This window comes from Platalea leucorodia (genome assembly GCF_965183815.1).
Source record: "Platalea leucorodia genome assembly, chromosome: 4".
NCBI classification, from domain to species: domain Eukaryota; kingdom Metazoa; phylum Chordata; class Aves; order Pelecaniformes; family Threskiornithidae; genus Platalea; species Platalea leucorodia.
Genome location: NC_138826.1, coordinates 93,845,423 through 93,866,619, shown reverse-complemented (window position 1 = coordinate 93,866,619; position 21,197 = coordinate 93,845,423). Strand labels below are relative to the sequence as shown.

General features: G+C 41.2%; 1 protein-coding gene across 1 annotated transcript in view; it reads left to right on the top strand.

Moving 5' to 3' along the window:
- Positions 1–641: 641 nt before the first annotated feature.
- ANO6 (anoctamin 6) overlaps positions 642–21,197 on the top strand; it is a gene marked incomplete at its 5' end in the record, with an annotated part of 75,831 nt that continues 55,275 nt past the window's right edge. Inside the window, one exon of the mRNA XM_082309135.1 lies at positions 642–735. Coding sequence (XP_082165261.1) covers positions 642–735 — 94 coding nt within the window. The remainder of the gene's footprint in view (positions 736–21,197) is intronic.

Here is a 21,197-nt window from a genome sequence, read left to right as displayed (position 1 = left end):
CCCTGGATCCTGTTAAGAAAAACTGTTCCCTAATTAGTTTTACGATGGCGTTTGATGGCGTGATATGATCACGTATATGAATGGTATGACACGGCCAACTGCAAAAAAGGGAACAAAACGCACAATGATTAATATGACGTTATCTATAACGTATAATGATTAATATAACGTTTTTCCAGCTGCCCCCTTTTAATCATTCAGGATGCTATTAATGAAGTAGGTAAATGCGCCTGCTTACAGAGCACGCTGTTGGTCAGGGTCTCTGCCTCCCTCTGCCCAAAGAGGATTAAGCGCCTTCTCCCCGTTCCGACGGCTCCAGCAAAGGGCACGCTAGCAGGTGGCACCGAGGGGCTGCCTCGCCGCTGCCCCGCATCCCACCTAGCGCCCGCCTCTCCGGAGGCTCCTGAATCCGCCGATTCAGGCAGGAGCTGTGCGCGGCGGGCAGCCTGCCCGGGCCGGGGCGCACCCCCCTGCCGGGAAGGGGGCGGCGGCCGCCCCGCCCGCCCCCCGCCGCCGCCCCCGCCCCGCCGCCGCCGCCGCTCCGCCTCCGGGGCAGGGAGGGCTCGGGGCGGGCTCGCCTCCCCGGCGGCGGCGGCGGCGGCGGCGGGAGAGCGGGAGCGGGGGGCCGCAACTCGAGGAAGATGAATGTGGAGAACCAAGACGTGCTGCTGGATCTGGAGGGGGAGGAGGAGGAGGAGGGAGAGGAGGAGGAAGATGATGATGATGGGGAGACCGGTGAGTAGGGGGCTGGCGCGGGTGTGGGGCGGCGGGGGCTGCAGCCCGGGGAAGTTCCCCGCGGAGCCGGTGTCGCGGGTGGGGAGGGCACCTGCTGGCGGCGGGCCCGGGCAGTGACCGGGCCGGGGCCGGGGCCCGGGGGGCTGGCGGGCAGGGCGCTTGCACCGCAGCTCCCCTCCTCCTGCTACAACTTGTGATGATTTCCTCGTGGAAAATCCGTGGTCTCTCTGTCTGCGCTGGCGGTGTGTGCCCGGTGGGGCTTCCTCACGAAGCGGCGATGCTGCGCTCCCGCTGTCACGGCATCAGCACCGGCCAGTTTCCAGAGAAGCACCGAAAACTTCACCGCGTCCCTCTCCTGGGAGGGAAAGGCGTGAGGCGGCACTTCGCAGTCAGCGCGATGCTGGAGACCTCTGGTGTGGCAGTGAGCTCCCAGCGCAGGCCCAGCCTGTGCCAGGGTGCCGTGCTCCCCTGGAAAATGCGAGGAATGCCATCGCCTCCGCACCCCCCGAGCCCGCAGCGTCCCCCGGGCCTGATCCGTGGGGCTGGCATCAGCTTCAAGGGGCAAGCTAGCCCTCCCCATACTGCCTGACTTGCCTGCCTTAATTTGACAGCCAAGGAAAGGAGGGGGGAAATCACCCCCCCTCCAAAAAAAAAAAACCCGTAAGGGAGAAAATTGGCAAAGCATAGAAAGATAGTAATTTTGCTGGAACAAAATGCGTATTGTGTCTGCCAGAAATGCAGACAGGAAAATGACCAGCGAGTTTTAAATTCAAAGACAGTGGATGCTAGTCTTGTCCCAACAGCAGCAGCCCAGGACAATAACATTTGTATTTACCCTGGGAATGAATTCTATTGAAGTGTTTCCAGAAAACAGCCCAAAAGGGGTTGGTGCTCAGCTGGTTCAGACTGAAGGGGTCTATTCATTTCACTAAAGAGACACAGATTTACTTCAGTTCAAAATCTGTTTTCAGCTGCAGTACCCAGGACATTCTGAAGTCTTTTATTTCTACTTTTTAAAACAGATCTAACAAACAAGGAATGCAAGCAAATGTCAATTTGACAAGCATGTAAAAGATAGATTTGTATATATACATTTTATCAAATAAAAAGAGTTCCTGCTCATTATTGTTCCAGAGGTTGTGAATGTTTTTACTGAGAAATACAGAATTCTGATAATTTTTTAATATTGGGGCTGAATTTCTGCATTTGTAAAAAGTTCTAGCAAGATTAACTCACTCTGATACTCTTGTTGCCGCTAAATACTAAACCTTAATAATGGCCAATACAGTTTGCCTCGTTTATTCAGTTAGCTCACTCCAAAAGTGTATAAAAGTTTGAGCCTCACCCAATGTCTGTGGAAATCAGGGAATGTCTTTCCTCCAACATGACTAGCCTTTGTTTCAGATGCTGTGGGAGTATCCCTTGCTTTACAGTAATCGTCCAAAGACAAATTCAGATTTCCATGCGAAGAGAGGCAGAGGAATTGTTTGACTCCACTCCCCGAATTAAAGGGTGGATCAGCACTGCAATGCATTAATGAACACATGCCTTTTTCTTTCCATTCTTCACCCCAGAGAACAACTAAATTGTTCCTACTCATGACTCTCCATCAAATTTGGGGTTAGCTCAGCTCCCAGAGCCAGCAAATCATGAACTGCACGTTCTGCTTGCAGGATACAGCAGTTTGGGAAATCACATGCTATGTGGCAAAATTGACTAAAAATTGAGCAGTGATGATTTCATGAGTTGTTATGCAAAGCCTGTTACGCAGTGCCCAGCTCTGTCACGTTTGCTATTCTGCCTTGCAAAATGCATGCCTAACGGTCTTGAGGTTTTTACGTTAAGTATAATTACAGGAGAGCTATTTTATTAGTCTGAGAAACCTGTAAATCATCCATTTACCTCCAGTTTTATCACACCACTTGCATCTGCATTTTTCCCAAGAAAGCCATCCCTGCTTTAGCAAGTAAGCAAGACTTCTGAACTCTTTCCAGTTCTATTCAAGATAAATCCCAAGTGTTTATAGCTCATCAGGAAAGCATTATTATGGCATATCAAAGTTGTGGTCGTGGCACATAAAGGGAGTGCTCTGGCTCATATTGGCATGCAGTTGGTTTTGGTTATCCACGCTGATGATGAGCAAACCACTCACGTCAGAAGCAGACTTAGGCAGGAGTCCAGAGAAAGAGCTGGACTCACGAGTCCCAGTCCACAGGAAGGTACCACAACCACGCTGCCGGCCATACGTAGCTTTGAAATGGATTGTTTCGGTCAGTCTTGTGCTTAGGGAAGAAATTCTTGTTCTAAGGTTAGGCTTTTTTGACAAGTTGAAACCCTTTTTTTTCAATGCTTAAACAAGATGGGCAACTTTTTCTTTTGGAGTCAGACTGTTTTCAAGAGGATTGTTACATTAGTGGCATTAATTTGTTTCTGAGACATCTTGTTACCAGGCAGAAATGGTGGGAAGGACATTGACCTGCGGTTGCCACAGCATTTAAAATTCTCCAAACCCATTATTTTCTGCCTAGAAACTGTCAGACAGTTCCATAAACTGTAAAGTTTTTCTTTCCCTGGTGCCAAACCTCATACTATATCTAAATTAGTTTGCTTGTGTTTTGGGATTTACAGAATATCTGAGTGTGCTTTCCAGAAAAATTAACTTCTGCAGACAATATCCAGAGGCATCCATGCTGACTAACCGTTCCACATGAAATACTTTTCTCTTCATTGGGGTATGTTAGCATCTTGCTCACTCTTTGTTGTCTTGGTTTTGCTCAAATATATTTTCTAGTTGTTCCTTGAGCCTTGAGTGTACAACATCTTCCCATCTTTTGACACTGCTGCAGTGATCATCAAGCCATGCTTTACAGATGACCAAGAAATGGATGTTCATATGTTAACCTTTTTCTTGTCGCACAATGTAGATACTGTGCTGATGAGGATTCCAGTTCTTCTTCCTGCAAAGGATTTCATGCTGTCATTCAGCACACGTTTTTACCAACTACAATAAAAATGTACAGCAGTACTGGCTTATTCAAGCAACGTTATTTGTCGAGTTGCAGCCTATAATAAACAATTTTGTGCAGCCCACTGTACAACTGGAACCCTGTCCTAAGGGGTGATGTTGTAATCATAGCTATTCTTCACCTCATTAGTTTTTCTCACTGTTCTGTTCTCTGCTTGTTTCCTTATGGCATATACTGAATTTTGTCATATTGCCTGCCTGGAGCTTCTATTTTTTCCTATTCAATAGCTTCATTAACTTGGCCTGCTTCTCATCTGACCCTACAAATATTATTGATATCCTATACTGTACTCCAATATGAATGTACAGTATACCAACAGTGTTCTACAAATTACTCCAGTGTTTGCCTTCATGATGCTGTGAAATGGTCAATTCTCTATAGAAGTCTTCTAAAGGCAATGGAAAGTCTGAACAGTTAGATTCCTTGGTTGAAAAATGTGGCTTTGTCCTGCAATTTATTCACTGTAATCCCCACACTGTGGGAAATTTAAAAGTGGTCTACTCGGCAGGAGGTGCAGGGATCAGATCTGATAGTTTTATAACATGCAAGGCTTTATAAGCAGATTCTTTAAAGAAATGTAGTTCTGTTTCTGAAAGGACAATATCTTGCTTTTCAGTCTACCTACAGTAATGAGTAAGACTGCCCCAGTCCACTCCTATCCCACCTGGTTTTCTTCTCTTTTTCTTCTCTGTGTTGTTATCAACCTAAAAATTCTTGGAGCACATTTCAGTCACCCACTGTCCCGAAGAAGACTGTGGGATGAGTATGTCTGATGAGCTGAGAATCAAGAATTTTTGCTCCCCAATTCTGTGCTCTGTTTGCGACACCGTCCTTGTACGTGTGCATCTAGGAGATGGGGAACAGGAGCAAGCAGGAATATAGACATATGTCTCATTTATTCTGATTTGCTATTGAGGCAGTGAGAGACGCTTCATGGTGAACTGGGACTTTCACAGGTCCAGGAAACACCACCCTATAATACTGCTCAAAATTTAAACTACCTTTCATGCCCTCATGTCCTTCCTCTTATATCTGTTACCCTGATGGTTTACCTGCATTTCTTCCTCTCTTCATACTTCAGTAATTTCATTTTTTGACTTTCTGCCCACTTCACTTTCACCAAATCCAAGCCACACAGGAATCACAGCCTTGTCACCGAGTATGATTGCATTTGAACAGTACACTGCTGGTACCACTCACTTTTTAATTCTGATTTAATGATTTTTCTACAAAACGACTAAAAACACATAGTGAGAGTATAAATACTTAACTACAATATAATTACTGTTTTGCAGCTATTTATAATTCATAAACTCTGGAGGAGAGCAGAGTATTTCAAGAATCAGACAGGAATTTAGCAAACTGATAAGCTTCACTAATTTCGCAGATCTTTCTCTTTTTAAAGTTTTTCTACTATAACAGAATTCTCAGTTGTCCATTAGAAACTTCCTGTACTTTGAAAGTGTTCTTGGTCCTTGTGTTTTAGATTTAGCTGTATTGAACTGAGTGCTGTTTACAGATAAGTCTGCAATCTGTAGGACAGACGTGTTACCTGCCACTGTATCAACTTGTGCCATTTGCATAATTTTAACATTAATAGTTTTGTTTCTTTTCCTGGTTAAGTCATTAATTTTATGTCTGGTATTTATCACAGGTGATTCCTTAAAGTTTTTCCTCTATTTACAAAGCCCACAAGTTCTTTTAAAAGGAAAAATACCATATACACAATTATGCTCAACATCTTAGATTTTTTAAATGACTTTTCAAGCATTATCATTTGTAAAAAAGAAAACTTCTTAAACTTATTAAAATTGATATGTGGGAAACAACCAGGCTTGTGTTACACGGTACAGAACTCCAGCAATGCCGTAGTGTTACAGTTATAGAAAGTAATGCAATCAAAAATGCACAAAAAATGTCCTGGTATCAGCTGGTTTGCAACTTAGGCAGTATAGCAAATGGCAGGTAGAGAGCTTGATTTTCAGGAGACCGGAGACGTGGAAGGGGTGATGTATGCATGCCATAACAGACGTCATGTCAGTCTGTGTGTCACACAAACGGACCTTTCAAAAGTAATTAAAGATGGATTATGAATAAGATCTGTTACTGTATGCATGGTAAGTTCAACAAAGTTGTTATCATTTAAATCACCTCATCCTAGTATTTCTTGGTACCTGCCATTTCCTAGGAAGTGGTGGGTTGCATGCTGTGGAATTAAGGTCTAGTTTGCCACTAGACATGTGGCAAACCCCAAGGGGGAGCTGGTGCTAAAACTGATGTTTTCTGCTGTGGTAAAAAAAAACCCAAACAAAAAAAAACCCAAATACAAGCATGCTTTGGTATGAGAGCAATTACCTGTCATAAATTACTCTTTGTAATGCCTTCCAGCTTATCCCTTATGAAGAATGATGGATTTTTTTCTTTTATTGTTTATTTTTAGTTTGAGATACTACATTCTTGTATCCCCCTAAAAAAGTCAAATAGAAAAACATTAGCCTAAGCTTGGGTTTAACTGGGGTAGGTCAGGAAAAAGGGTTGCTCCTTTTTGTGCTTTATAAATAATGCACATATAATAAAACTAAAAATCCTGTGCTTGACACAAAAAGATCTTTGAAAAAGGCGCTGCAGGCCATAAGCATCTGGAGCCGTTGCAGGTGTATGTTTTACAAGATAATGCATTTAACAGGGTGTGAATGTCAAGGAAAGGCACTGAAGAATGGTGCCATGGGTTAGGATTGTTTATTGTTCCTATATTCAGAAAACAAAGGTGGGGACAGAAATATTATGCAAGTGCTGAGCTCTGTATCCTAATGCATAGAAAAATCAGCTTGCTTTTGCTGGACTGTCACTCTTGCTTCAGTGCGTGTCTCTGGCATGGTCCTTTCTAACAGCCTGAAGTATTGCTCTATAGAATAGATGTTATTAAACTGATATTTGATTGATGTTTTTAATATAAGATTAAAAATAATTTCACCAAGGCATGGGACTAATATCACTTGTGACTTTTTAAGGGTTTTTTATTCAAGCCAGGCTCACTGTCAGTGTAGGTAGAGCAGTTTTCCCACTGAAGAGTGTATGTGCTGCACTGGTCGCGATGAGAGCCCGCTAGGACATTGTTAGCGTTTTGTGTTAGGGTTCAGGTCTCATGAATCTTGAAGTTGAAATGAAAGCCGTAGGCCATAATGTCACAAAAATGTCAAGCCAGCATAAATTGACTTGGCTACCAAAAGTATTCCCCCCACAACCACCTTACAGTGGTAGCTTAAGTCTTCATGGCATTTTGGCCTTATTTTTCATTGGGGTGTATCAGTGGCAGCCTGGTAGGAATGCAAGGCTGTGAAGAAGGATACTGTACCCTTTATCTTATTACTGCCAGCGTCTTCTGTGGGAAATGGAAACTGGCAGTCATCCGAATTGTCATCATACAATAGATTTTGTTCAATAGTCAGTCTCAGAATGCAAACATCTGAGCACAGAATCCTTTGTCTTCTTCACCCCTCACGCTTTACTCAGGCATCCCACATCTCTCTGAAGGCTTCGTGACAAGAGGAGTGTCTTGATTGCTTCCTGAGGAATTATACAGGCATCTGAAATATATTTTTGCTTGCTTCAATGGAATTATCTCTAACTGTTGTTCTCACCAAACTCGAGCATTTGCTAACAATAGTAGACATGTAGGCATGATTCCCTGTATGGACTTCAGAAGTGAGACCCTGAAGCATCACTATAGCTAACTAAAAAAAAGTCCTCAACTTCAAGATGGCTTGATTTAATCTTTGAACAGTCCCTACTCCTCTGCAGGATTCAGAATCACTCCTCAACCTCCTTATGTACACATGGGGTACCTTCCCCAAGGAAGTCAAGAGGTGCGCTCAGGCCCCACGTTTGTATATACATGATTTAGTACTCTGCCTGTGCAAAGATAACTCACTTAAAGCAGTTGTTGGTTTATCAGGGATGGGCTGCTGAGTGACAAAGGGTAGGGAATGGTGAAGATTTACTCTTTCATTAGCATCAGGCAGCCCAGCACATATTCTTCCATTCCATGATACCATCGAAATGGACCGTAATCCCTTTTTCCCATTCCTATCCTGCATCCATGTCAGAGAAGCTTCCTCTTCACAAGCCTTCAGTTCCAAACCTTATCAATATAGATGGTCCAATGCAGCAATTGACCTGTTGAAGGGCATAATATTACTGAATGCAAAATAGGCAGAGCCTAGATAGTTTTGCTAATGGAAGTAGCCATATTAATAAAACATGTGTATTATGTTTGTGAAAGGGTAAGATTCAGACCAGCATAGACCCCGTTAGCAGGAAGAACCAGGAAGACCAAATGGTTTTGGAAAGAAACCACATTTACACATCTTTAATGAATACCAGATTCAGATTGGAAAATTAACAAAAATGTATTAAAACACAAAGTGACTGAACTTTAAGGAGTGTAGTTACAAGTCTGCTGGAGCATAAATATTCTTTAATTGATTTTATGCCTCATGTGGTAGAAATTGCAGCTTAGTTTCAAAATATTGTATAAAGGCTGAATAAGATTGAACCCTTCAATTTAGTGTTTACATTAAATAATTTCCAACTAAACCACTAATCATCAATATTCTTTAGACAACTGAAAATCAAAGGTTTTGATTTTCAAAAACTGCCGCAAATAGCAGATTTTGCTTTGCTTTTATAGTTTCCTTTCCTTTCCGTTTTGTGTTGATGGATTTCCCCTGACCCCATTAATCTGGTTAGGTAGGTTCTGCAGCATTTTTTAGGTGTGATTTATCATGGGACATTAAATATTTGCATAGGAGTCTGCTTACAGTACAGTCATCAGAATGAGCTGCTGCACCAGTGTTCTTCTGTAGGAAACAGCCACCACCTCTGTTCTGTTCAAGTCCTGTGTGAGAGCAGTTGCTGCAGCAGGCTAAACGTGATAACTCGAGCATCCATGGTGTATTTCTGTCCTGTGGGCTTCTAGCTCGGGTGCATCTTTTGCCAAGGCATCTGACTTTCAGAGTGACTACAGGAAGATCTTGGTTCTTGGTCCCCTGCTGCAGCAGAGACCTGTGACCTGTCCTTCAACCTTTACTACTTTGGGAAATTACAGTCAGATGAGGAATCTTCACTGGGTAGGGAAGAAAATTTGGAACAAAGAGTGGGAACAAGAAGCACTTGCGTTGAGATGCAGCGGGTCCCCTGTGCCGTGGTGGTGCCAGAGCTAATGCGTTTTGGTCAGGAGAAGGGAGATTAGTGACTTTTCAGAGGGTGAAAGATCGTGCGTTCTTTCCTTCCTTTGTGGGAGGAATATTTAACTGAGAAAATGTCATCTGGATTGCAGATCAGGGTGGAAAATATGAAAACTGATTATAAAATGTTGTCGGTGTAGCAACTCTGCTAAAGATGCTGGAAACTGATATTAGTAATCCAAGGACATCCCGCTGTGATCTGGCACAGTGGAGGAGTTGAAGAAGAGCCACGTCCTGCCTGTGGAGAAGCTGGGGTCTGTTGCTGTCAGTGGAGGGAGCCTGGGATCAGCACCAAAGGCTAGAATTTAAATCAGTGGAGAGACTCCTGTAGCACAGACTGGGGTCTTGACTGAAGGGTCTGGTAAAATAAGGAGTGTCAAAAAGAGATGGAAAGAGTAAGGAGATGGAAGAAAAGGCAAAACACTCATTGAGACCTAGGTGCAGACTAAGAAAGAAAGTAAAAGGGAAAGAGGAAGAACTCTGACAGTATTCATAAGGTAAAGCCGACCAGTGCAGCTATTCGCCTATTTATCTGGTCAGGATCTCATAAGCAGTGGCATAAAGATTCTTCCAAGTCAGTTCATCAGGAAAATAAGCTATAGCATGGGACTAAGGTAATATAACCATGGGTGCAGTGAATTGAAATAATTCACCTGTGGCATTTTCATGCATATTTTTAATCTACAGTAAAAGTCACAATGTGTTCATAGGTAATTTATCCAGCAGGAAAAAAAGGCTATATACCATTAATTATTTGCAAAAAATTTCCGCTGCTCGAGGTTTGTCACTGCAGTTAGAGATAATAGCATTTAACAAAACAAGACTGAGATGATGATCCAGAGGGCTCTAGCATTGCCAGCGAGTTTTTTTTTAGTTTGTGTGCAGTATTACAAAAATTATTAGTGTTCTCTTTCTATGTGTTTTTTCTTAAGTAGTCTAATGGAGTTTTTATAGGCATTAATGAGCAAGGATGAGGTCAAACAATGCACACTTTATAAACCCTTGTGAGCAGTCCTATTGACTAGAGTGGGAACAGCATTATTTTTGTAAATGCTATTCATAGTAGAGAATGCAGAACTAGTCCCTAATGGAGGAAATATCTTTATTAAATCTTTCATCATCTCCGTATATAGTGATTTATTCTAGGAAAAGTAATTAAATTCATTTAATTATTCTGCTGTCTATAAAAGATGAGAAGGAATTTGCACAAAAGGACAGTTTAATCTATAAAATGATGGCTGTGCTTAAGACAAACAGCCCAGCAAAAACTCCTATAATATTTGGTAAGACTTAAACATGTAACATATTATTTAAAAAAAAAAAGAAAAAAAAGAAATCAATATGACCTGAAGAATAAATGAGTCAATGCTGGATTTTTTTTTAACTTGTTCCTTGCTGATAATAAAGGGAGAAGAGAAAAAGATTCAGAGGCAATGCAGTCTGGCCAAATAGAGCTCCAGATGTTTTTGTGAGTTTATTGGTGTTTGCAAGAAGAGCAAAGCTCTCTTTTAGACCTGTTACGCACAGAAGAAGGTGGCTTTAGGTAGAAGTTAGTTATTAAGCTGCAGCTGTTAGAAGAAAAATCTGAAGAGTCCTTCAATTGCTAAAACTACAGAGTATTTGCTGATTAGGAAACAAAAGTATACAGTTTATTTCTAAACTCTGGGTCCAACACTGGGAACGCTCACAGACACGACCGTTTGCACCTACACACACAAAGTAGCTCAAAAAATGCCTGTAGGTTTTGACTTTAAACTTAATATTTTCATACTCAAAGTAATTAAAAGTACCTTTTTGGGACCCTCCTGTAAACACACTGTATAACAGCTGAGTGTAGGAAATACTTTAAAGCAAACATTCTGAGAAACTCATTACAGAAATTCAAATATATCTCCTTGGAGACATGTAAATTTAAGAGCAACGGGTATAATTTTATAAACATATTTCAAACTTAAGATTTCTAATTAGATAACTCATTGATCCATAGGCATTGAAATCTAACCAAATAGCAATTTGCAATTACAATTTTGGTTAATCATTTCAGTTCCCAGTGAAAAGGCTCCACAGCTGCCTGGGGGCTTGGCATTGGTGAGGAACACCATGGGATCAGGTTGGCTGCTAAAAAAAAGCTGTGTTTGTAGCTTGGGGCAACCACTGCACATGGGCTGCCCTCCTGTAAAACACACTGAAGGCAAGGTACACTTGTTCCCCGTGTAATTGGGCAGTAATTTTGCCAGTATGCTTGGGGTTGATCCTGGCAAGTCTGTCTCATGGCAAAAGCAGCTTGTCTTCTTTCTATTCCCTGCCTAAGGACAGCTGATTTGGGTTAGTTGCTCTGGGATAGGGAAAAAACCCAACCTCACATAATTTTAAACAATGAAGACAAACCCCTTCAGGTTCAAGAAGGCACTCAGGGACTGGCAGAAGTCCAGGTGCATTTCTGCAACGGTGTGCTTCAGCGCTGGAGCAGGTGAAAAAACAGCTTATCGTACTCTTGACCAGAGGGTTAATTCTACACCGAAGTGTTAGGTCACAGTCCTTCAGCCAATCAGCCTTCAGAGATATGCATGTTTATTAGGCCAGGTTCTGGGCACGCATGTGATCTAGGCAGGGAAGGTGGAGTGCTTACACAAAAATGATAAACAGCTTACACTGCTTCTTGGTTTTATCCTTTGTACCTCTCAAAATATCAGCAATGTCTGGGTTAACAGAGCTGATTTAAGTCAGATCTCAGTAACAACTCATCTGAAATTTCTCAGGGAAAGAAAACACATATCAACAATGACATTTTATGATGTTTGGATGCAAGTAGTGCAGTGCTTCTGATAGCTGTTACATTGCCAAAATTTCACGTACTCCTCTCAGCCGGTGTTAGGAATCCTGATTTTTACAGCATTACCTGCAGTTTGCTCCTGTAGTCCTCACACAACAGCATGAACTTCTAAGGTAGCAGGCTGCTGCTCATCTCTGTACACCGCTCTGTGTAGGGACGCGTTACCAGCCAAACGTGACACAAACATGAGAACAATCCTTTTGAGTTAAGTGGAACTGTCAGCATCCATAAAGTTATTTAAGTGTGTGAATGTTGAAGTCTCAGCCCCCAGAGACTGTGTATTGCTGTTCAGAGTGGGTTTTTTTCAGTGGTTTATCTTCCAAAGCTATTGATGGTGGAAGGATAAATATCTGTCTAAACAACGGTACTGCCTTTATCAATTGTGGCTGATATATCCTCGTCTTTCCTTTTTTGTTTGTTTCCTCTGAGTTTAATTCAATGTTTTGGGGATAGATGTTTATCCTGCATGCTGAGATAACACCAAATGTGTCTATCAGTCAGAGGAGTTTCTGCATCTCTCACTGAGTGCAGTTCCCTGAACAAACCCAGTGACCATTCTTCTCAACAGGATGTTCCTCAGGAACACCTTGCACACAAAAATAAGCTCCAGAGAAATCCTGTGTGGTTTCAGGAACAGTTTTTCCATTCTTTTTCATCCCTTTCACTATTTTCTTCACTGTGTTATTTTGTTACCTTTAGGGTCAGTGATTCTCTTGGCCTTTGGAGTGCAGAAGAGAACTGTCGCTCAGAAGTGACATAAGGCGCTCTCAGGGTCCAGACTGCACCAGACAGCCAAAGTGCCAACCTGTGGCAAACAGGGACAGAGGAGTCACGCGGTGATCTCATGTTTCAGGGATTGCTCCGCTTTGCAGACACTAAACTAAGCCAAAGTGTGTGGCTACAGGAAGGATGGCCATTGAAATCCTAGCTATGCGAGTTCAGCATGAACATACCCCATCAGTGCTGTGTGCAGGGGACTGATACAGCAAGTTCTTAACAACCTTTGGGGTTTTGCCTATGTAGAATGCAGGTCAAAAATATGACAATAAGTAAGATTACAAAGCTTTTCTTTTACATGGTCAGGCAGCTTTCTAACTGTGCTAATGTAGGGAACTGAAGTCTACAGAAGTGAGAAAATGTATATTTGATATTAAAAAAAATTCCTTGCAGTCTAGTGAGCAAGGTTTGCTTTCAGAGAGGTTGAAATGTTGAATTATACGTGTTTCTGGGGATCAGCAGTGCAGTTTTTGTCTCTGGAAGTGTATGAGCAGAATTTTCCACTTTCTTTTAACTGAACATGTTTGCTTCATTTCATAATACAAGGGAAATGAAAGTGCCAGTACTTTCCTAAATGTGGGGTTTTCCACATCTGTGGACCCTCATCTAATATGTCATCTTGACATGGGACAGTGAGAGGTCAGGTTTCAGTCTCAAATGTATATCCCTGCTTTTTAGAATGTACATTGCTATTAAAATCAGTGAAGATATTTTACATTGTTCATTCAAGGCACAAAAACATGGCTTGAAGTTTAGCTGTCCCACCTCAAATATTCCTCAAGTGTGTGATATTTTTGTTTATCATTAAAGGCTAGGTCGTGCCTCTTGCGCAGAGCTCAGAGGTGATGCCACCAGAGACGCTCTGCCTGAGACTGCCCCTCTCAGTCCCCTCAGTGCGCATTACAGAATGGGTGGCACAACTAACACTGTCACCTCCTTGCCGTCTCTTTTTGGTGTTTGCTACTCCTGAAGCCCTCTTCTCCTCCTCCTTCTCTGTCCCACCTCCACCATGTGAAGGGAGAGCAGCAGATTGACTCGTGTGCTGCAACACCTCCATCAACCTGTTACTCTAAGGACTTTCAAAAAAACTAATAACCAGTTAGAAGGACTGAGTGCTAAATCCCTCCAAAATGGAGTTTGCATTTAAACTTACAGCTCTAAATATAATGTCACTGTGAGTTTTGGTGTATAAATACAGTTAGACCTAAAAAAAACAGTATAGAGAAAGTGGATATTGGTTTGTCTTTGTATTCTGCTGTTTCTGTATGTTTGCTTGCAGCGTTTTTTTCACAGCTTGTGTAGTTTTTCAGTGAGTTATAAATGAGTATGTCCATGTGTCAAGTTATTGATATGTGAAGTCCATACTTAGGATAAGGTGTAAAGAGAAAATTTTCTTGATGGATTTACTGGATCCTCATTTGTTGACTGTTTTAAGACATCTCCTTGATATCATTCTATCAGTCTACAATTCAGTAAAATCTTTGGAACTGAGAAATTTATTCGCCTTCAGCCAGAAGTTGGAGGTGACACAAGAGATAGAATGTGAAACCCGCTGGCTTGTGTTACAGGGATCAGACTGGGTGACTTCATTGGTACCTTCTTGCCTTACAGTCTGTGAGCTGGATTCACACATTTCGAAAGGTCATTTTTCGTCCCCTCCACACAAAAAATAGAATCTGCAGTAAAGCCGCTGTGGTTTCCTCTTAAAAATACAACAAAACTCAGCATAGCCAATATCAAGGGTTTATGACTAGCCTCCTAACAGCCCATTACACTTGCTTTTTTCCTACTATTATAATGAGCAATCTTGCCTAAGCTTAACTGAAAAACAACTCTGTAGAGGCTGCTTTGTTTTTTTCATCTGAAACCCAATGTTTTACATCCTCTCACTTCCACAGTTTTGAAGAAATGGATTAGAATCTCAGTGGAAATGAGTTTGTGAAGAGGGGTATGGCTGGGTCTCTCTGCACTGGTTGTACTCTTGTAAAGATCTGTAATGTATGAAATGAGCAAGCCCTATGGTTGTTCCTGTGTAGCTGCCATCTGGTATGTTCATAACATCGTAAAACAGTTTAGCAGGACTCCTTATAGACACCAAAGTAAAATGTCTTTCCATGCTTTCCAGAGCAAAGCTTGCATCTTCCAGAGCAAAGCTTGCATGTCCTCTTTTGTGTTGTTTTTTTTTTTTTTTTTTTAAGATTTCATGGAATTACACTGTGGTTTAAGTGAGACAGGAGGAAAACAAGAGAATTTCTGTTTGGCTTTTTCCTCCTTATTATTCTTGCTGCTTGGTTTTGTTATAGCTGAATGGTATCTAAGATTCAAAGCCAGTAATTTTTCATCAGTGTCATTAGTGTATAGTCCTGACTTCTTTTTGTTTCCTCCTGAGAAAAGCTATCAAAATACCTATATTTTCCACATTTTTATGCTATGTGCCAATCAAAAGGAGACTTGTACTTTAAAATTCACCTGCATTCTTTCCTGACAAGTTCTTAGACTGAATTTACTCACTCTAGGATGGCTAATCTTCTAGGAAGGTGCAACAATTGTTAGAGAAATCTAGAAATGGCACTTTACACCAGACTATCATGTCCTTACTTCAGTTGGTCTAAAGCTGCCTTCACTGTTCCCACTCTGAAAGACCTATTCACAACGGTGGTGGGTGACCGTGCTGAAATCTGAAGTGTGACATTACCCAAGGAGTGATCCTTCTATATGTGTTGCCAATAAGCACAAACCTTAGGGTGACATAATATCTAGATACCCAATACATTATTAATATCGTTGCACATCAAGCATTCAAAAAGCTCTCGCTATCCCATGGGCAGCACTGTTGATACTTTTCCTCGGATATCTGCGGGGTCTGCCTCAGAGTGTGTAGTAATACGTAATACATCTGAGAAGATTTCTACTGTGCCACCTCATGGAGTGGAAGGGAATCAAAACTTACTGCTCCTCACTCTTCCCAGTGCCAAGAAGTGTAAGCAACAGTTGCAGGTTCAAAAGATGCAGAGCGAAATTAATGAATTAAAAATCCATGAGATGATCTAAAAGAAAAAGATACCGCTTCTGTCTGATCGTATACCTTGGGAGCCTCACTGCCTCTGTGCCCTCATCTTACACTTCAGAACGTTGAATGGCGGTTTTGACCCAGTGCACCATTGGCCACGCTTGGGTACAGAAGGCTGTGCTAGATGGACCACTGAGATGATCCATAAGTACATTCTTGTGTTCTTATGTGCCCTTGTTCTTCTTTGGCTGCAGACACACTCTTGTTTCTTAAAAATCACTGACCTTATGCAAAACCGGTGAACAGCCTTACAGTCAAAAGGCAAGGCAAGAACACGAACAGAAGGCAAGCTGTAGGCCAAAGACTCCATTATAAGATAAAGCTGAGGACTGGGAGCAGGCAGCCTGTCCAAGGACAAAAGCCAGGAGCTAGCTAGCACTTAGGCCTGCAGCCGGATGACCACAGCCAAGTTGTGGGTTTCCTTCTTACACCTGATAGATAGGACAAGCCACCAGTCAGGCTCACACGCCAGATCACAGATCACCCATCCCAACAAGAGGCTGATTGCAGCCAAAGGTGTGGTCTGATGGTGGCGTTACCTTGGAAAGCTTGTAGTGAACCCTGCCTAAGCTCAAGGCTTGGTCTGGTAAATGTGCAATGCCTGATCTGTGCATTCATGTCAACTAACCAGGATCTTCAGTGCCACATTCTCTCTCCAAAGGAATCCACTGCATTTTTCCTTCTTTGTCTTGTAAGAGGACTGTAATGACTGTTGAGATCTTACCTCCTTCTACTTCCAAGTTCTCAAAGTCCAGGGAAAAGTGTTTGTGATAACTCTGGAGTTTGGTTTTATTGCTTTCAAATTTTCCAGATGTGTCTGTGTGTAAGTTTCTTGAGTTGGTACTTTCACATGCATCTATTTATTTTTCTTTAGTTTTATAGTGGACTTTTCAATGCCAGGCAGAGAGAGCATGTTCTTATTTTCCATCAGTGTGCCCACATTACTGTTACTAGAAAGCTGTGTGCACACATGCATTCTTCTTGTTAATGCCTCTTTTCCCAGAAAGTAATTTAGAAACCTCTGTGTCTTCAAAGCCACAGCTGTTTGGCACGAAGCTGTCAGACCTTGCCCGGCTGTAGTTGCTGGGCATCATGAAGTGAATTGTCAGCAGAATCCAGAACTTTTTATTCATAGTGATTGCAATAAGCTAAAACACAGACTGTTTTTGTTTTTTTTTCCTATCATGGTACTGAATTTACACTAATTACATTATTCTAAACTGACTTTTAAAACTTAATAAATTTGATACACAAGTTGCTAAGGAAAAGTGTCCATAGTTATTATGATTACTTTTCTTACAGTGCATTTTGAAATTGCTCATCAGCAGCATAGAATGCTCCTAGACATGGACCACTAATCAAATTGTCTGATTAGGTGAAATTCTAGACTTTCAGCAAAGTTTCCTCATGACAAATTGCAGTAATAATTGTTCCATCACTTCTGCTCAAGGGAATCTCTCAAATGCTTCAGATATAATTTCATTTCTAAACTGACTGTATAATTAAATAATACAATGCAGCCAGCAGTAATCGTTCTCCATATTTAAATGTAAATATTACCAGTTACCAACAGGAGCCATAGCATCCCTAATTGGCTGCAGCTAATTATATATTATGTCTAAAAAATGTTAACATTAAGGTTGTGAAGTCAAGCACTTAGAAGTTGGGCAATGTCAGCATTAACTTCAATTTTCCTGCCATTTCTTTGCATGCATGTTACAGTTTTTAATTACACAATCATACCATTCTTTTTTTCCTCTTAAGTCCACTGCCTCATTCAGTAAACTGGTAGTAATTCCAGATTTCTTTTTATCTTCCTCATTAACAGCATGGCTCCAAGCCTTGTTTAACTCAAATTATCCAAGCCTTGCACAGCATACATTTTCATTCCTTTCCTCCTCTGTGTTTCTATCATGCTTTTACCACATCTGAGCACTGTATCCAACAGGGATGTGAGTGTCAGGTTGCCTAAGTCCCTTTTGAGGGAGAGCTGGAGTTTCAGGAATCCAGACCCCTGTGACAGGAATGCAGGCTGCTGAAGTGATAAGATGTGGGGAATGTAAAACACTCCTGAATGGGGTGTGCAAAGACAAGGCGCTGAACAGAGAAACCCACATCCCACCGGCAGGCCTCCCTGGAACACATCTACTGGAGGCCCGCAAGAAAATAATTCGTTTTCAAGCACTTTTGTGCAATCAGATATTAACAGCATTCTGGGATTATGGCTGATAAATTCTCTGTGTTTATACAAAGTTGTCCAAAAAATGCTCACCAATCACAAATGTTTTGGGACTGATTTTTTCAGAAATAAGAGCATTTCCCAATCTTGCTATTCCAAGTACTGCACTTCTCCAGCTAACTTAGTGACAAATGCCCAGCTCTGCTGTAAAAGTGCTGAGCTTCCCGGCTGTAACAGCCTGGGCAGTTAGCTTGAAAACTCTGCTGTGGAAAGCTGGGCAACACTTTGTTCAAGCAGCTTGCTCAACATCACGTGTATTAGATGCCAAAGCCGGGGCTTACTCTACTTCTCCAAGGCTGAAGGCAAATTCTTCGACAATCAGAAAATTTTTCTTCCTTTCAATCTTCCTGCAGTCTCTATATCCAATACATCTTTTGCAAAAACAAGTTAAAGGTCTAGATGGACAAGTCCTCCTCCTTAACCAAACCTGGACTCATCCTCATTGCAACCCTATCTTGTATACAAAAGGAGGTGGGGTCCTGAAGAAAAAAGAATAACAATTTGGGCTTTATAATGAAAAATTACTTCCTTTGCTTTAAAATCCACCAGCATCTCCTGCGCTAGATCAAGTGGTATCACTGTGTACCTTTTACCTTTTACGTAGTATAGAACCAATTCTGAAATGGGAAGACCAGAATCCAATCCCTTCCTTTGTTTTCTTTAAAATAAGCATTGGTGATGACAGGCAGTCTTGAACAGCACTATTTCAGTGTTTGTGAGTTTGAGTTTGAAGTCTTATTGATCTGCTCACTTGCCACATTTGACTATAAATCTCTATTTTTTTTAAGAGCCCTGAAAACCAGATTCTACCACATAGAGCAGTATCAACCAAAGTGGAATGATTGAAGTTAGTGATTTAGTTTACAGGTTGTAATAAGCAGTAACCTGTATACAGTTTTGAGTCATGTTTCGAATTTTTATTTCAAAGACTTTCTAAGAGAAAGAGGTTTTTCTTGTGGATTGATAGAGCAGCTAAGACAGTAACACCATTGTGTTCTGCTGAATAATGACATTGCTGAGGGCGCCACAGGGGCTACACCCAGCCTGGTCCCTGGTGATGCCCAGGGGAAATGCCCGTGGTGCCAGTGAGGCAGGGAGGCTCCTGTTAGCCGGCATCTGCACAGCCGCTGGTTTGGTTTGTACTTCTGGACCTGAATGTTTGGGTTACTCCCAAATCCTGCTTTAGGTGCCTGCATCCTTTCTTTAATTCCACTCATTTCAGCAGGTATATAGCTCAATGCACGCTTACTCTAATTTTTAATTTGTTGTTGAATGACTTCTTTCTTATCTACTAGATAATAACTATTTACTCTGAATTTGTATTTAAATGCCTTTTGTTGGTAAGTAGAATCAATTAACCGCAGAGAAAAACAACATACCAAAATGTTTATTAGTTATCTTAAATATGCTGTGTACATAAGAAGAAAGTACATTTCTAAAACATTTTGCATTTAAAATAATTTATTAAGCAAGGGAAACATTAACTTGTAGTTAATGAAATTGATGGACTGATTAATGAAATTGATGGATTGATTCTGGTCACTAATGGCCATACGCTGTGTTTGATATAATTTGGCATAAAAACTGTCAATCTGCTTGGACGCTTCTGAATACCTCAGCAGGAATTTATCTGTAACTTTATATGCCTAACACCTTCTGTCCTAATGCCCTTTGGGTTTTTAGAATTAGTGGATTTCATTCCCTGCCACCTGGATTATATTCACTGCAAGAGAAAAAACAGCAGCCTGTCCCTTTTTCAGACTTAAACAGATTGTTCCAAGTAAAGACAATTTTCTCTCAGAACCTACTGACAAAACTAAAAATCAGAGTTGTCTGTAAGCTGCTGCTGGACTCAGTGACCCAGCTGATCCCTTATGTTTTACGTTTTTAATGGGACTGAGGTAGTTATTTTTCTTAACCCGAGAAACTAAGAACTTGCATTTTTGACAGCAGGAATTACAATGTTTGCACTATTGTTAAAAGTGAAAGAAATAAAGTATGAATGTGTGTGTGCTTCAGTATGTAACAATGTGACATAGTTTGAATCAATAATGGAACAGGCTGATTTGACAGTCAACATTACAGCAGTTTTCTACCTGATTCCATATACAATCAAAACAAAGCAGCCCTTAATTGAAAAATTTAAGAAGGCTCATTTGTTGCATCATTTTAATATATTTAAATTGCTTAATAGATTATAAGAAGGTATATGTAGGGAAGAGAGAATGATTCAAGCCCATATTCCAACCTGAGATTAATGCCTGAAAAGATTACCAGTCTGAAGCCTTCCTGACTTAATCAGTTTATTCTATTATTTTATACTCTGACAAACTCGCTAGCTATTTGACATGTATGCATTCAGTGTATGAGAAAAAAGCATACCAAATATTGTTTAAAATTATAGCAGGTAGGCATGTTAATACATTGTAAAACCAAAAGTTGTTTCTGTATCTATATATTGCCTATTGACAGATGAGAGCCAAAATAATTCTTTCTGACAGCCATTGCAGATGAAGGTGGGTAAATTGTTTAGCTTCAGAGAAGGCATTTAGAGTAGTCTAATTAGCAACTGAATTTCGGCAGTGATTTACAGTCAACTGGTGTCTGCTGTGCAGACTGGATGCAGACAGGTTGGTTCTGGCGTGCATTGCAGCAGTGAAAACCAGGAGCCAGCATTTGCATTTCTGCGGATTACTCTGGATTCACAGAATTGTAACTAAAAAGTCATTAGCCCAGTGTTTGTTTTCGAAACTGAGGTTGGGTCTAGTCCAGGTCTCATTCATTGAAATGATTTAGGATTTTTGCCACAGGTTTTGGGCAAGTGTCCCACTTTGAGCTCTAAACACATAAGAACTGTTTGACAGTTTGGTTACTGAGCCCCTTAAACCTTCCAACTCAGTGCTTCTTAAATATTTAGGCACTGCTATCAGCAGAATCATTTCCACAAAGTCTAATTTTTTGTTCTATAACTGCCTGCTAATTACTTTATTATTTTTGGTAAGCTACCCCAACTCTGAGCTGGCTGTTTCACGACATGGAGTGTTAGACTAGCAATGCTCTGTATTATATTCCAAACTGAATGTTTTCCTGTTTAGGGTTAGTCATGAAAGAGTATTTATTTTTGAAAGTCATACCACATGTTCCCAATCCTTTGTTTGCACAGCTGTAAGAGAAGATAACTTAGTGGAAAGAATAGTCTTTCAAACAAGAAAGAATCATCTTCCAAGACAGCCATTTCACTTCCTTCATGATTCAACAGCATCTGTAGCTT